General features: G+C 43.4%; 1 protein-coding gene across 2 annotated transcripts in view; it reads left to right on the top strand.

Moving 5' to 3' along the window:
- The window catches only part of LOC125467326 (NT-3 growth factor receptor-like), a 667435-nt gene that overhangs the window by 302584 nt on the left and 348061 nt on the right, over nt 1–16790 (top strand). For both annotated transcript variants that reach the window (XM_059639207.1, XM_048563007.2), the window contains exons 4-5: nt 11497–11565; nt 15786–15940. In XM_059639207.1, coding sequence (XP_059495190.1) covers nt 11497–11565; nt 15786–15940 — 224 coding nt within the window. The remainder of the gene's footprint in view (nt 1–11496; nt 11566–15785; nt 15941–16790) is intronic.

Genomic DNA, 16790 nt, shown 5'->3' with positions numbered 1-16790 from the left:
CTCTGATGTAGTCTTACTGCCTGTAATTAATTCTGTTTGCATCAGAAACTTTGCTCCCAAGAAAGCTAGATCATGCCTTTTATGAATGAAGTTTTAGATCTTAGTAAACAACGCTTCAGTAATATGGACAGCAAAAACAGATTCACTGAAGAATGTTTACTCTCGCAGACCAGGTGGTCCTTCACTAATAATGGAGGCCTACTGCAGCCTTAGGACTGGAGTAATACCTATTCAGTGGAGCTGCACCTCTTCTGCATACAGTACACAGATACTCCATGAGCAATACAGGGTTGCATTAATGCAAGAATGGACCATTAATAATCAGAGGACTATTAACCATCAGAAGGCTGACCTCACCAATAGCATGGTGCTGTAATGCAATTCGTAGCAAATTGTCCATAGTCAGTGAGAACTTCCCACACCATCACCTCCACATCACAGCTCCACCCATTGGAATAGATTTTATGAGGGCCATCTTTACTGTCAAAAGATTGGGAACTCAAGGGGTAATTACCCTCCTGAGAATCTCTGTCTGCTGGAATGACTCAGGAGGGTTTTGCTCAAGGTAAACTCACAAAGAATCCTGTTAGTTCAGCCTTGTTTTATCTGCTCACAAAAAGGGGTCAAGAATATACAAGCTCCACTTTATACTCTGCACAAAGCACAAGCAGACACTGGAGAGGCAGAGGTCAGCCCGTTGATGCAGAGGTTAGTATCAGAATGGAACTTTCTGTAAAAGGCAAGTGAGCAAAGGCAGTGATTGCAAAGCAAAACATAAATCTGAGTAATTTATATTCTTATTGAAAGGAAATGCTCAAACCAGTAGAAACCAACAATTACCCTGTGGAATACCTCAAATCTTCCTCCCGGCAGGTGAGGACTCTTATAATAAAGATTCTCTGGCTGCACGTGGTGTGTGTGTGTGTGTGTGTGTGTGTGTGTGTGTGTGTGTGTGTGTGTGTGTGTGTGTGTGTGTGTGTGTGTGTGTGTGTGTGTGTATACACCTCTAGATCCATGTCTCTTTCTCTCCGTGCATGTATGTCTTTATAAGGATGTTTATCCATCAGCCCCTGTCTTTATGTTGGTGTGTGTATGTATGTATTTCTGTTACTTTGCTCCAGCACGCTGCAGTCTTCTGCCTCAATCAGTTCCCTTCTATTCTAATTAACTTCAAAAATCTCCTAAAAAGCCTGATCCTTCAGTTCTATTCTTCTTCCTTATTCTTGTTCTTGCATGCTGACTGCTATTCCTCTTTATACAGCTACAAATGTTGTATTGATGCAACTTATTGTATGTGTATCTAGCTAAGTGCATCCACTTCTGTCTGTCTTTAAGTCAATATGACCCGTGTGTGCAGGTGTCTATTTTTGTGTTGTGTGTGGGTGTGCATGTAAATGCAGGCAAGTGCATGCATCTGTGTTTGGACATGTGTGTATGTGTGGGCTTGACTGTAGGTATGTACACATGTGCAGCTGTGTGTGGGTAAAAAAGCGTGTGAGTGTGTGTGTGTGTGTGTGTGTGTGTGTGTGTCCATGTGTGTGTGCATGTTTGTGTGTGTGTGTGTGTGTTTGTGTGTCCATGTGTGTGTGCATGTTTGTGTGTGTGTGTGTGTGTGTGTTTGTGCGCTTGTGTGTGTGTGAGTGTGAGTGTTTATTGTCATTTGGTCTGCCCATGCTACCTCTATCAGCCAGATTGAGCCAGCATCCAAACAATTATCTGCTAGCACAAAATCTTCACCAGGACATTTCCACTCAGACTCAGGCTCTCTCATCTAACTGCACAATTAATACAGGATGATTGCTCTATTAAGGTTAGTTTTCGGCAGTGTATCTGTCCTCAGGATCTCACCCGAGGCATCTTGAACTCACTTTCCCTGGCAGTGTCAGAGAGAAGAGTGTTTCATCCTGTGAATGTGCTGGATTGCAGCCAAGATCCCTCAGGCCAGTTACATCCCTCCACAGGGAGAGGAGACTTGCACTGCATCTGTCTCTGTTGGATAGAAGCCGAGGTGTTGTTGTTGAAAAGATAGAGGGACTATACCAGTCATTTACATCACAGAGAGAGAGAGGGGGCAGCTCACATCCATCTGTCTGAGCAACTGAGCCAGATTGATGAATGGACAGTCTTGAAAGCCAATGTTCTACCTCAATCTGTGTCGGACCTCTGCCTTCATTCCTGTCACTTTATGTTTGCTCAGTCAATCACATTTCAGACCAGTCTGGGACTACAATGTGAACTGAAATCATTTAGAACATTTTCAAATCGAAAATTTAGTCTATAGATCCATGGAAAGGAATTCATCTGTACTGGTATGTTGTGTGGTGTAGGAAATATCAGCCATTAGCTATGACCTGATATCTGAAACTGTTAGCTATGCAAGGAAAGCATTCGTACAGATTGTAGGGATTGCAGTGAATTCTGAGCTGTATTGTTCAGTGGGAGCTGTGCATTATGTGTGAACTGCATTTTGGGAATTATCAGTAAACACATTGTGGAGATGTAGCAGAGAGAGTTTTTGTTTTCAGCGAGGAACAGTATACGAATCACTTTCCTTTATGGCTCAGAATCACTTGTGAAGGCTGCTTCTTGCTCGTAAAACATATCACAGACTGTGGTAAAAGAGAATGGAAGTGGCTGCAGGGATGTTCAGCTTCAGCCTCCATCAATCTGTCTTTGAGTCAACACTATAGCTGCGTGGATTGAGTAGCTAAATTGCAGCATAGCACGCCCTTCTCAAGGACAGTGAGATATGGGCAATAAATGTTGACCTTGTCAGCAGTGCCCATATCTCATGAACAAAAGAAAATGATAATTAAGCTGAATGCCCAGCGCATGATTCGGACATTTAAATATTAATGTGCCTGGGAGATACAACAAACAGCTGTATATAGGCTGCTCCAACATGATGAGGGCAGATATTAACTATAAAACAGATGAAGCTCCAAGACCAGGGATCGCTGCTGTCAAGAGGTTAAGCAAGAGAACATGTGCTCATATATCCAAGCATTGATGTCTCGGCAATTAAGTCATAATGGTGCAGCTGTATCTGTAGCTCCGTACTTGCAGCTAGTGAGTCGCTGTTAATGTTGCCTATGTGCAATGGTGTGGAGGCTGGCGGTGATGAACTTTCACATTTTGACGGACGTGTTAAACTTAAGGACATCCTGGTACGTCCTGTACATATGTCAAATGCACAAACCCATGGTTGGCAATTAAACAATTAGAGTTGATGACTATGATGCTGTGTGGTGGGATCGTGAATGGATCCCATTAGAGACTGTGACTGAAACATGATATACCTAGGACTGACACTTGGAACCACTATGATGAGTTTATGATCCAGTATCTTTTCCAAGTTTCTCTGTGTTAGGGATGTATTGAGTTCTATTCCTGATGAACATGTGAGTTGGGAGCAGATATAGGCCACTCAGATATTCAGGGCCAATCTGATATTCAGGAAGATCTTGATTACTCCACATTCCCACCTACCTCCTATAATGTTGCACCCACTTTCTGACCAAGAACCTATCCAACTCTGCCTTAAAAATGTTCAAAGAGTCTGCCTCCACTTTTGAGGAAAAGAGTTGCAAAGATATTCAACCCTCTGAGACGAAAGGTTTCTTCTCATCTGTCTTCAATGGGCAACCTCTTTATTTTTAAAGGCTGACAAACAAAAGTGGGCCCAGCACCAATCACTGTGGAACATCACTGGTCATAGGCCTCGAGTCTGAAAAACAACCCTCCACCATCACTCTCTGTTTCCTGCTGTATCCAATTGGCAAGCTCACCCCGAATTCCATCTGATCTAACCTTACTACTTAGTCTACCATGTGGAACCTTGCCAAAGGTTTTACTGAAGTCCAAGTAAACAATATCTACTGTTTTGCCCTCATCAATCTTCTTGGCTTCTTCCTCAAAAAAACTCAGTCAAGTTTGTGAGATGCAATTTCCCTCGTACAAAACCATGCTGACCATCCCTAATCATTCCATACCTCTCCAAACGCATATAAATCCTTTCTTTCAGAATCACTTCCAATAACGTACCCACTACCAAAGTCAGGCTCACAGGTTTAGCGTTCCCAGGCTTCTCTTTACATCCCTTCCAAAACAAAGGCGCAACATTAGCCACGCTCTAATCATTTGACACCTCACCCAGTTATAGATGGTACAAATATTTCTGCAAGAAGCCCCAAAATTTCGAGCACGGTGGCTCAGTGGTTAACACTGCTGCCTCACTGCACCAGGCACCTGGGTTCAATTCCACTCAGGCCACTGCCTGTGTGGAGTTTGAACATTCTCCCTATGTCTGCGTGGGTTTCCACCAAATGATCCAGTTTCCTCCCACAGTCTAAAGATGTGCAAGTTAGGTGGGTTGTTTATACTGAATTACCCACAGTGTACAGGGATGTGTCGGTTGGGTGCATTATCCATGGGAAAAGCAGCGTTACAGGATGGATTGGGTCTGGGTGGGATGCTCTTTTGTGGGTAGGTATGGACTTATTGGACTGAATTTACATACTTTAGAGATTCTATGAACAAGCTCTATGAACATCCCTCAAATCCCTACCTTACACAAGTCAGGTCCTGGAGATTTATCCACCCTTTGTTTTCTAAGACCTCCAGCACTTCCTCTCAGTAATGTGAACTGATTTGAAACCATCAATATTTATTTCCCTGAAATTTCTAGCCTCCATGATACATATATATGCTTCACGCTAGCGTTTCCACTGTATATTTAAAACTCTCTTCTTAGAGTTAAATCTCTTATATTTATTTTGAATCTATGTCCCTTCAAACTAGGGCTATTGAACACTAAAAGCAGATAGTTATCATCCGCTGTGTTCTATCCCTTCAAAATTTCAACACCTGTAATAGTGGCACACTAATTCAACAAAAGCAGACCAGTTTTCTCAAAGATGAGAGATAATGGGAACTGCAAATGCTGGAGAATCTGAGATAACAAAGTGTGGAGCTGGATGAACACAGCGGGCCAAGCAGCATCTTAGGAGAACAAAAGCTGACGTTTCCGGCCTAGACCGAAACGTCAGCTTTTGTGCTCCTAAGACGCTGCTTGGTCTGCTGTGTTCATCCAGCTCCACACTTTGTCATCTCAGTTTCCTCAAAACTGTTTTGCATTTACATTTTCTCATGCTGGTTTGTGTTCGGTGAATCTGTGTGTTGAATTTTCACTATTCATCTTCTAAAAGAGATCAAATCCGGTTGTAGAGAAGGTTCGTATAGCTCTGACGTTGCCTCAAAACATTTATATTCTATGTCGTTTGCCATAAACCGATATTCTGTTAGCTTTTATTTATGTCCTTTCTCTAGTTAAGTGCATTAAGCATTTTAAATGCCTTGTGAATCTGAACCACAAATCATTCTGTTTTTCCGTATCATCCAGGCTTCAATGATTTAAAATATTTTATGACTTTTTTCTAACCAGAATGTACTATTTCACGCATCGGGACATTGAATTCTATCTGTAATTTTAGGCACCTTATTGTTATCTCTTTGCAGCTTCTTCTGATCCCCTAAATGATTTTGCATGCCTCCTGCTTCAGTATCAACTGCAAATTTGCATGTTGCACACTTTGGCCTGATATAAAGCTCAGTTTAGACATGGAACAGGAGCAGTGCCTGTAAGGAACCCATTGAGAGACATGACTACCCATAGCAGTCACTCTCAAATTGTCGGACATCCTACTATTTGTATCCTTCCATCTAGCCGATTCTTACTTCAGTATGAACTCTTCCCATATTCTGAACACCTTCATTTTTTTTCAAGTAGACTTTGTGTGGCACCTTTTCAAAAGTTGTTGAACATCCATGTAAATGTCTACTGAACGCTCCCCCCCAACCCCGCACCCACTCTGATCTACTATAGTGTCAGTCTTCAGACAACCTGCATAGGCTTCTAATTAATTCTTTTCATTGAGATGATTTAGTGAGTTCAACTTTAATTGATTCCGCTATTACAGATATTAAACTATTGACCCCCAATTACTTGAACTCGCTTCACCCTATTTAAAAGAGGCCATTCACCAGTTCTTTGGGATAATCCCATTTTCAACAAAAACCTGAAAAATAATGTGATACATTTCATTCCACATTTTTCTCAAGATTTCTTGGCTATATTACTTCAGGGCCAGGCATGTTGCCGTCCTTTAGTTTAACGAATACTTTTCTTCAGATTTAATAAGACGCGATGACAGCACACACATACAACTTGGACTGCAGCGGCTCAAAATGGGAAATTAGAGATGAACAAAATGTCCTGACCTTGTCAATGACTTTCGCATCTCCACAATAAATACTAAAAAAGAACTTATTCTGCTTCTCATCACTTCAAGATCTCTTCCCTAATTTTTTTTTACTTTTTGTAAAAATTGATGCAACATATAGGTGAAGCATTCTATTTATCTTCTGTTAACTTACTATCCTGTCCTCTCCAGGGCTCCATCACACATTTAGCAACTCTGTTCTTACTGATCTCATATTGTTCTATTGATGATGCTGTTTGCGTACTCTCTCCTTGCTTCTCTTATCTTTCAACTCCTTTCCTCATTTTCTTGTATTCTCGCGTGTATTTATTATTTTTATCTTATCTGTGCACCACATATGCCCTTTTCATCAATTTTAGTTGGATTCTAGCATTATTATTTATCTATGCCGTCATGAAGAATAAAAGCATTTTAAGGTACTCATTTCACAACCTTGTAATCTCCTTTTTGATAATATCTCAATGTTGATCTGTAGTCCTTGTGCCAATTTCTCTTCCCACTTCACTTTAGCTGACTCACTACTGACTTCCTAAAGTCTGTACTCTTCTGGATTAGTTATCTTGCTGTTATTAACTTCAATCATTTTTACTTTAGACTTCTTGATCGTCTTCATTGCACCCACCGTTAATTTGTCTCAGTGATCTACTTTGTTCCTCTTTACTGAACCTGGAGTAACATTTCTCCTGTTATCGGTGTCAGAACAATCTGTTATCTTGTTTATCACACATTTACACAAAGCAGGAGTCACTTTGTCAACCATCACTCTTTATCTGTATTTTGTAGTTCAATACAAGCTCCAGTTTGCTCTCTCCCCTTCCCAACAGAAACCAACCTATTTTGTTTTTGAAAGTCTGGCCACCATACTACCCAATTAACAAATTACACGAGATAGCGGGAACTGCAGATGCTGGAGAATCTGAGATAACATGGTGTCGAGCTGGATGAACACAGCAGGCCAAGCAGCATCAGAGGAGCAGGAAAACTGAGCTTTCCTGCTCCTCTAATGCTGCCTGGCCTGCTGTGTTCATCCAGCTCTACATCTTGTATAACAAATTACAAGAACTGCCTACCAGGGGAAGTATATCAATAACAAAAAAAAACAAGTGTGGGAAAAAAGAGTGAGAATAAGATCAAAACAGTATTGGAGAGCAAAATATTATACTCCTGCCCATTTGATGGCCATCTAAAACAAAGAAAGCCCATCCATAAATGCTCTTACGTACAACTGTATGTTCCTTTTCTTCACATCATCAAATCACCCCTGGTAATTTTTCAACTATTAACCACCACCAGTAAATTACCCGTACCACCCAACTGATTGATGAATGTATAATGTCCTTTTAGGGCAATGAAAACAATTAAAGGTGAAGGAGAAGTAAGGAGATGTTGAGGGGGTTAAAACAAAGTGAAGTTGCAAGGGAAGATGAAGCACTCTACCTCTTCCAAAAACAAAGACAGAAATCACACAACATCTGGTTATAGTCCAACAGGTTTATTTGAACTCATAAGCTTTCACAGCGCTGCTCCTTCTTCGGGTGAAGTGCAAGGAGCAGCGCTGTGAAAGCTTCTAATTTCACACGCCCGTGGACTGGGAAGCCTAGGTTCAAGTATCCCCTGCTGCAGACATTTGTGACAACATCTCTGAACAGGTTGATTAGAAAAACAGGTTAAATTTTTTAAAAATTCTTCAGTTGAGGGCCCTCTTGTGGTGCAGTTATAGTGCCCCTATCCCTGGATCAGGAAGCCTGGGTTGAAATCCCACCTGCCCCAGAGGTGTTTAATAACATCTCTGAATAGATTGTTTAGAAAATTAGGTGAAAAAATTGCAACCCCCCCCAAACTCCTCCTTCCACAAAAAATCCCCAGGTTCATTCTTCGAAGGACTCTTGTGTCATGGTGTACTGTCCCTATCTTTGAGGCAAGAGGCCTGGATTCAAGCATCAGCTACTCCAGAGTGGTGTAATGACACATCTGAACAGGTTGATACAAAATATCTATACTGGTCCATTCTTAGGAGAGCTGTTCTGTTGCAGGCGTAGTGCATGTGCCCCTGGACCAGGAGGACAATTGAATCCCTAGCTACTCCAAACGTATGTAATAACATTTCTGAACTTTTTGAGTAGAAAACATTCAAAATTCATTCTTAAAGGGATCTTTACTTGTGTCAAAAATTTCACAGGGAAGGAAATCCTTTGGACTTCCTTCATGAACTCACATTCATTCTCACACAATGAATGTATTACTTAAAATCTCAGCAAACAGAAGCTCTGTTATTCCTACTCATCTCACTGATCTATCCTGTTCCACTTTCCCCTTTCAGTTAGGTCGAGTGTGGCACTTCTACTAAAGAAACAAGCCATTTTTAATTCTGATCATATTGTAATCTGTCTTTCAACAATATGGACCACTTCCACCTTTCTTCACTATTCTAACCCACCAGAAAATACTATAACCTGATAGCTTTGTTTTGTACTATCAGCAAATAGTAGAGGGATTGTTCTGTTGATGGGACCATAGAGAGTTCCTCAGCTGTTAATATAGATGGGTGGGGCAGTGGAGTGTGTTTTTCTGTGGGTGTCCTCTAGAGGGCAGTATCTAACAGTGCACAGAAAAGGGGCACGGATTTGAGATTTGCCAGTGGAGGATACAGTTCCACTGTGAGAGAATATTTGGTTAAAACACACAGAATTTTAATTCTGTTTGAATTTAAATCCTTGTCAGTAATAGTTGAGGCACAGGCATGGATGGTTACTGTGGAAACTCTGAGCTGCAATGCAGATGGTAATGGGAATAGCAGTCACGTGGCAAGGAATTGTGACCTGACAATAGAAACAGCAGAATGTCTTGGAAAACCAAGAACAGGTTGCTTCTGAGGAGATGTGAGCTGTGCCCTGGAGCGCCTCCCTCTACTTGAGCTTCAATTGTTTTTGATCAGTCCCAACAGGATGCCTGTGAAGTGATGAGACCCCAAACACTTCATCATAAAGTGCAGACTCAGCTACAAAGAAAATGACTCCTTGTGTACATTCAGCAAGGACAGTGCAACAAAATCTTGGCGCCCTTGTGATGCAGTAATAGTGTCTTTACCAGGATAACCAGGTTCAAATCCCACCTGCTCCAGAGGTGTGTATTAACATCGCTGAACATTTGATTGGCAAAATATCAATAACAAAATCTTGCCTGGTGAGCCTTCAGTTTGATTCCATCAATTTTAATGAAGATCCCAATTTGAAAAGTCTCTTTGTCAGTTTTTGACTGAGCTGCCACCTGTTTGTTTTCATTCCCACTGTGGCCACTGCAGAGCGTGGGTGTCGAGATACATTGGCAGACTGAACTCCTACTGCAGCTGCGTAGTGTGACTTCCTCCACAGATTGTGGAGCCAAAGGGGTAGAAGAGGTGGTGATTGATGGGCGTGTAGTATTTCCCTTGAAAGTAGCAACCTTTGCAGTAGAGCTAGCTGCATACCCATATAAGAAAGCTGTCTACTCCCAGTGAATATTGCCAGTTCCACTCGCCACTCCCCACAAAAACGTAAGCACTAGGAGCAGGGAGTAAGGTCAGCTCTGCTCTTCTTTAGGGTCATGGTGAGCAGATAATGGCCTTAACTACACTTTGCTGCTTCCGCCACCACCCAACCCCCACCCCCCACCCTTACACCCAACGATCATCCTTGACTTTTTTGTTGTTCCAAAATCTAAATGAGCTATGGCTTAGCCTCCATGCTCTGTGATGAAGAGGACTCCTGTAAGAGAAAAAAGATCAATGTTTGCCCAAACTCAATCTTAAATAGAAGGCCCCTGTTTTTTAAACAGTATGCCTCGTATCTCCCTGGCATGCAGATTATTGTTGGCTGATGGGAGAGATTCATCAATCTGCGCTTCACCAAATTGAGCCGCAATTACTTTAATGTTGGATATTTAATCTCGTCAATCAGAGTCGAGCCTCTCTATCTGATTCTCAGTCACTAATTGACACACTTCAATCAGAGGCTGCACTTAAACTCCAGTGCAGAGTGCCATGGGCCTGGTTCGTCTCATCACTCCCGATACTCATTTGGCATTGCATTCTCTGTGATATGAAAAACAGAATTACTTGGATGAAAGTGAATGCAAAGGTTCAGCATTCTCTGTGACTGGGCAGATGTAGGGACAACTTTGTTTGAGGTGAGCAGGGCAACACTTCAGGAACAAAAATATAGGTGGCTGGAAAAGCTCAGCAGGTCTGGCAGCATCTGTGAAGGAAAAATTAGAGTTAACGTTTCTGGTCCGGCGACCTTTCCTCAGAACTGATGGCAGCTGGGAAAATCCGAGATAACAAGGTGTGGAGCTGGATGAACACAGCAGGCCAAGCATCGTCTTAGAAGCAGGAAAGCTGACGTTTCGGGCCTAGACCCTTCATCAGAAATGGGGATGGGGAAGAGGGTTCTGAAATAAATAGGCAGAGAGGGGGAGGCGAATCGATGATGGATAGAGGAGAAGATAGGTGGAGAGGAGACAGACAAGTTAAAGGGGCGGGGATGGAGCCAGTAAAGATGAGTGGAGGTGGGGAGGAGATAGGTCAGTCCAGGGAGGATGGACAGATCGAGTGGTGGGATGAGGTTCGTAACTAGGAAATGGGGGTGCGTCTTGAGGTGGGAGGAGGGGATATGTGAGTGGAAGAACAGGTTAGGGAAGCGGGGATGAGCTGGGCTGGTTTTGGGATGCAGTAGGGGAGGGGAGACTTTGAAGCTTGGTTTATTTGCAGAAAATAGGGAGGGGGGAGTTGGGGTAGGGAGTAAACAATAAGATAGAGCCCAAAGAGAGAGAAGAGCAATTGGACAAACAAAAGAGTTGATAACTATCTGCCTAGGAATGTAAATAGCTGTTAATGGGGTCTGCATTGAGCTTTGCTGGAACACTGCAGCAAGCAGAGGTGTTGCACTTCGGGTGCTGTGCACGCTTCCCTGGAGTTGGCTGAACGCAACAATTCGCATTCACTGGTCCCAATGTTAATAAGGGCATGTGTTTAATATTCATGCAGCTCTGAATACAGTGCAGTTTCTCCCCTGGACCAGAAAGTCTAGGTTTAAATCCTATCTGCTCCACTGGTGTGTCTTAACGATCTCTGAACAGGTTGATTAGACAATATCTCCAATGCAGTTTCTGACATTAAAACATCAAGCACAGTCCTCTGAAAATAATTAATAAAGCGTTTCCTTTCCTCTTGAATTTGCAGCAATCTTTCGGGTAATCATCTCACCAGCCTTTCCTGGCAGCCCTTTAGGACACTGCAACTCGCCCAGCTGTAAGTACAATCTCATAAGCGTCTTACAATCTCAGTTAAATATTCTGTTTCTCTCCTCCTCAGGCCGATGTGGAGTTTTCTGGTGAAACGTTACCAGTGTTTCACATTTCATCACCTCACTCCTACTGTCTCTTGTAAAGCAGATTTTACAACTGGGTGATAACGGAGAGAAACAGGAGCTTTATCCTGTGTTGGCCATCAACACTTTTACATCTTCTTCCAACATTTCCCTCTCACCTCCTTCAGATCCTGGCTTGCGTTGAAGTACAATTCTAGGCTACAGGAAGCCTCCGACAGATTAATTACATCGCCATCCTTAAGTGTGAATCTAGTCAAGCCATAGGTTCCCTAGTGGGATGATGTGAAGTACTTTGTTTTCAAGAACTCCCAACCCTATGCCTTCCCATGGGAGTCACTGGAGGAGCAGGCACCTGGCTGACACTATCCTGTTTCCAAGCCCAGGCTGATTCACATCAAGTGTATCACCTCACCTGCTGCTCTCCCTAAAGGAGGCAACACCACACAGAGAATGGCCAAAATGGGACAGCATATTAACTCTGACCCACGTCAGGTAGGAAATACATTGTGGCTCCAAAAGCTTCCCTCGCTGAGGCCTGTGAGAGGGGGTGTTGGGGATATTTGTAACAACCCTCTTTAAAGAGTTAAGCACTCCATTAACCAATGGCAGTGATGCTTTCGAACCACTCTTCATGATGGTGCTGTACCTGCCACATTGTATGGTTTAATCCTTCTTTCCAGCAAAGAAATTCTGAATCGACTCTTGATGGTAATAAGATATGATTTTTATCTACTTCAACACAATTAATAGTATAATGACAAAATACATTACAAACTAACAATTAACACTATAAATCTAATTAACTAAATTATATGTTAACTAAATTTTGAACGATCAGATACCACCACACCAGGTCCATGTGGCGATGATTGTCCGGACTACTTCTTCTCCCGGTGGTCCCAGGACAGTCTCCTCTTCATGGTTGTAGGTCTTGAGTTACCGCTCCCGGGGGTGGTGTTGCCGTGATTCTTATCCCTGGAAGCTTTTGTGCCCTTTCACGAGGATCTTCAATTCCTGTTAATGGATTGATCAGAGCTCATCACCCTGATTGATCAGACCCAATCAGGCAATGATGTGTTGATGGTAGGGTGGGCCTTGGGCTTCCATTCCTGAAGGTGTTAGGGGCACAGATACCTTTTCCAAATAAGGGTGTGAGATGCTCCTTTGTTCTGGAAAACAACTCAATATTTCCTATTTTTCTGGAGATGGGCTGGGTCAATTGTATATTGTTCTGTCTGAAGCTGCCACCTCTCTGGGTTTGTGGCTTGTTTTTGCTTTAGTATAGATAATGTGGCCAATGCTTGGCTCGATTTCCCACCATGCTTTATTTGTTACCTTTTTTTTTGTAAGTCTGCCATTTTAAGCAGCCTGTTTGGCCACGATGGACATTGAAGTTCCTCGAACCTAAGTTCATTCTGTGCCTCTGCCAAACTCTTTGCTTCCTCCCAAGTGTTGTACAACATGGAGGAGAACTGATTCCCAAGGTGAAGGTATAGTGGCTTGTGGTAATCAGTAGGTTGTGTCCTTGCCCATGTTTGACTTGATGGGGTGTGGAGTCAATGTTGAAGACTCTCAGCGCAGCTCCCTCCCACCTGTATACTGTTGTGCTGCCACCTCCGCTGGGACTCTCCTCCTGGCGGGACAGGACATATGCAGGAGTGGTTTTGGTGCTGCCTGGGACATTGTCTGTAAGGTATAATTTTGTGAGAATGACCATCTTGGTGTTTTTCTCTCCCAGCTTTGACACAAGCTCTCAGATATTAGAGAGGAGGAGTTTGCGGGATCAACAAGGCTGGGTGTACCATTGTCATTTTTGGTGCCTTGGTTAATGTCAGGTGATCCATTCAGTTTTGTTCCCTTAACCAGAATTTATAGCAGTTAGACACAACAGAGTGGCTTAGTAGGTATTAGATGTGGACCTGAAGCCATGCCTGTGTCAGATCAGGTAAAGATGGCAGCTTTTCCTTCCCGATAGAGCATCACAGTGACCTTTATGCAAAAAAGTAACTGGGACAGCCCTGATATTGTGGTTCCTGATTATTTAGCTGGCCTCTGCTTTATTTGGTTGGGCACTTTGAAAATGCTGTCCAGTGTAAGACCAAAAGACATAGGAGCAGAAATTAGGCCATTTGGCTCATCAAGTCTGCTCTGCCATTCAATTATGGCTGATAAGTTCCTCAGCCCCATTCGCCTGCTTTCTGTCTGTAACCCTTGATCCCCTTGATAATCAAGAACCTATCTATCTCAGTCTTAAATGTACTCAAAGATCTGGCCTCCACAGCCTTCTGTGGCTGTAAATTCCATAGATTCACCACTCTCTGACTGAAGAAGTTTCTCCTCATCTCTGTTCTAAAAGGCCTTCCCTTTACTCTAAGGCTGTGGCCTCAGGTGCTAGTCTCTCCTACCAATGGAAGTATCTTCCCAACATCCACTCTGTCCACGCCATTCAGTATTCTGTAACTTTCTATTAGAACCCCCACCCCCACCTCATCCTTCTAAACTCCAATAAATCTAGTCCCAGAGTCCTCAAACGTTCCTCTTTCCAAAGCCTTCCATTCCTGGGACTATTCTTGTGAAACTGTAGGCACCTTCCATGTGTTGCAATGTCCATTTATTCCATGGGGTACAACGACAGCGCAAGTGTGTGAGAGCTGGAATGAGCCTGATTCCAATAACTCAGTGTCTCTATTTATCCAGCCCACATTCTTATGAAGTAGGTTATTCAGATACAATGATGTGCTTCTTCATGTCAAATGACTGCTTGTTTTACCACCAAGGTCTCCTGGGCCCCCATGTGGTGCATGGGCACTTGGTGATCGCTATTGATCCCATCTGTGTGTGGTACATTGCCCACTAGGCCTGACCCATGGTGATTAATCAAATCAAAGGCCCATACTTCTTAGACGTCGATAATTGGTTGGTTAATCAGGTGAGCTTACAATCCCGGTACAGCAAGGTTGGTACCTATACACAGTATTCTCACCAGTCATGCAATACAAGAGTTCACCATTAACATATCTACATTTGTTTATCTGTGTGCTTTCTCATTGGTGTTGGGATACGTACATGGCTGACATTCATTCTGTATCCCTAACTGCCTTTGAACTGAGAAGCCTGCTGGGCCATTTCAGAGGGCAATTAAAAGTAACCACGTTACTATGGGTCTGAAGTCACACGTAGACCTGGACCTGGTAAGGTCAGCAGATGTCATTCCATAAAGTGTATTTATGAATCAGATGGTTTTTAATGACATCTGTGGGGTGGGATGGTGGCTCAGTGGTTAGCAGTGCTGCCTCACAGTGCCAGGGATTCGGGTTCAATTTCACCCTTCGGCAACAATGTAGAGTTTGCACGTTCTCTCTGTGTCTGTGTGGGTTTCCTCAGGGTGCTCTGGTTTCCTCCCACAGTCCAAAGATGTGCAGGCTAGGTGGATTGGCAATGCTAATTTGCCTGTAGTGTCCAGGAATGTGCAGGCTAGGTGGATTAGCTATTAGAAATGCAGGGATAGGGTAGGGGAGTGGGTCTGGGTGGGATGCTCGTTGGAGGGTTGGTATGGACTCGATGGGCCAAATGGCCTTCCTCCTCACTGTAGGGATTCTATGAATCATAGTTTTAAGGCAGCATTACTTAGACCAGTTTTCAATTACAAAAAATAGATGAATGAAATAACTGGATTAAGATTCATTGTGGGATTGAAATCCATGTACATGGGGTAGGATCATGAGTCTCTGCATTATGAGTTCATGTGACCTTACAACTATGCTACCATCTCGCCAGCTCCTATGCTGTCACTTAGTAGAATGACCAAAATCATGGCCTGATATGATGCAGACTCAGCTTATAGATCCCCCATATTAACGCCTCACCATCAAGTCACTAATTTTAGATGTGTGAGAGAAGATGCTGGGGCTGAGGCTCCATTGCATTGTACTGAGCCATAGCAGAATTAATCAGATTGACAGTCTGCTGGCCCTGGGTAGAGGAATGATGGGTAATTTTTGACCAATCCTCTTGATTCTCCTTGAAGTCGGCCTCCCACTGGGCCCAAGGATGCTCAAATGCTGACACAAAGGTGACAGTGAATTTTAACTTGAAGATTAATTTCCTCTAAACGTCTCTTAACTTTGCCCTCTTTTCTCAGTATTCTGGTTGGAAACCTATTCAATTGCAGCTGTGAAATCCGCTGGATCCAGCTGTGGCAGGAAGCTGGTGAAGCTCAGTTAGATCGGCAGCAGCTGTACTGTAAGACCGAAAGCTCCAGCATCCTCCTTTCCCACATGAACATCCCACAGTGCGGTAAGTAGCCTTCAGACTGGGCAGCGAAAGTCATTCCTGAGCGGCCAAGGTGGAAACTGTTTCAAGAAACTCTAAGGCAGTATTAGCTTTTGGGAAATCGAGTTGTAGCTCCCCTCTGCATTTCGGGTACAAAGGAAACGGGGAGGGGTGCATAGAGATTGAATAATTACTCATTTTGTGTTGGAGATGGCAAAAGTGGGAATGGAGTACGAAAGTCATTCCACTATGTACAAGTTAGGAGAGGGATGGAATTCTCTTCACTTGTCTGAATGGGTGCAGGTCAATGTAACCTACTTGACTGGCACCATTCTCTTCACCACTGATGCTCAGTAGCAGCAGTGTGTGCTACCTACAAGATGCACTGTAGAAACGTGCTAAAGATCCTTCAACAGCACTTTCTGATGCACCTTGGGATGACACGGTGGTTCAGTGGTTCGCACTGCTGCCTCATATTGCCTGGAACCCAGTTTTGATTCCACCCCTCGGGCAACTGTCTGCGTGGAGTTTGCACATTCTCCCTGTTTCCTTGTGGGTTTCCTCCAGGGGATCCGGTTTCCTCCCACCCTCCAAAGGTGTGCAGGTTAGGTGGATTGGCCAAGCTAAATTGCCCATAGTGTCTAGGGATGTACCAGCTAGGTGGATTAGCCGTGGGGAAATGTGGGGTTACAGGGATAGGGTGGGGGGGTGGGTCTGGGTGGAATGCTCTTCAGAGCATCTGTGTGGACTCGTTTGGCCTTCTTCCAAGCTATAAAGATTCTATGATGTTAGAACCACTTCCATTTCAAAGGACAAGGGCAGCAGATACATGGGAATACCTCCACCTGCAAGTTTCCCTCCAACCCATTTACCT

This window comes from Stegostoma tigrinum, chromosome 33 (genome assembly GCF_030684315.1).
Source record: "Stegostoma tigrinum isolate sSteTig4 chromosome 33, sSteTig4.hap1, whole genome shotgun sequence".
In the NCBI taxonomy this organism is placed as follows: Eukaryota; Metazoa; Chordata; class Chondrichthyes; order Orectolobiformes; family Stegostomatidae; genus Stegostoma; species Stegostoma tigrinum.
The sequence above is the reverse complement of the archived record's forward strand: the minus strand, read 5'-3'. Positions and strand labels throughout refer to the sequence as shown.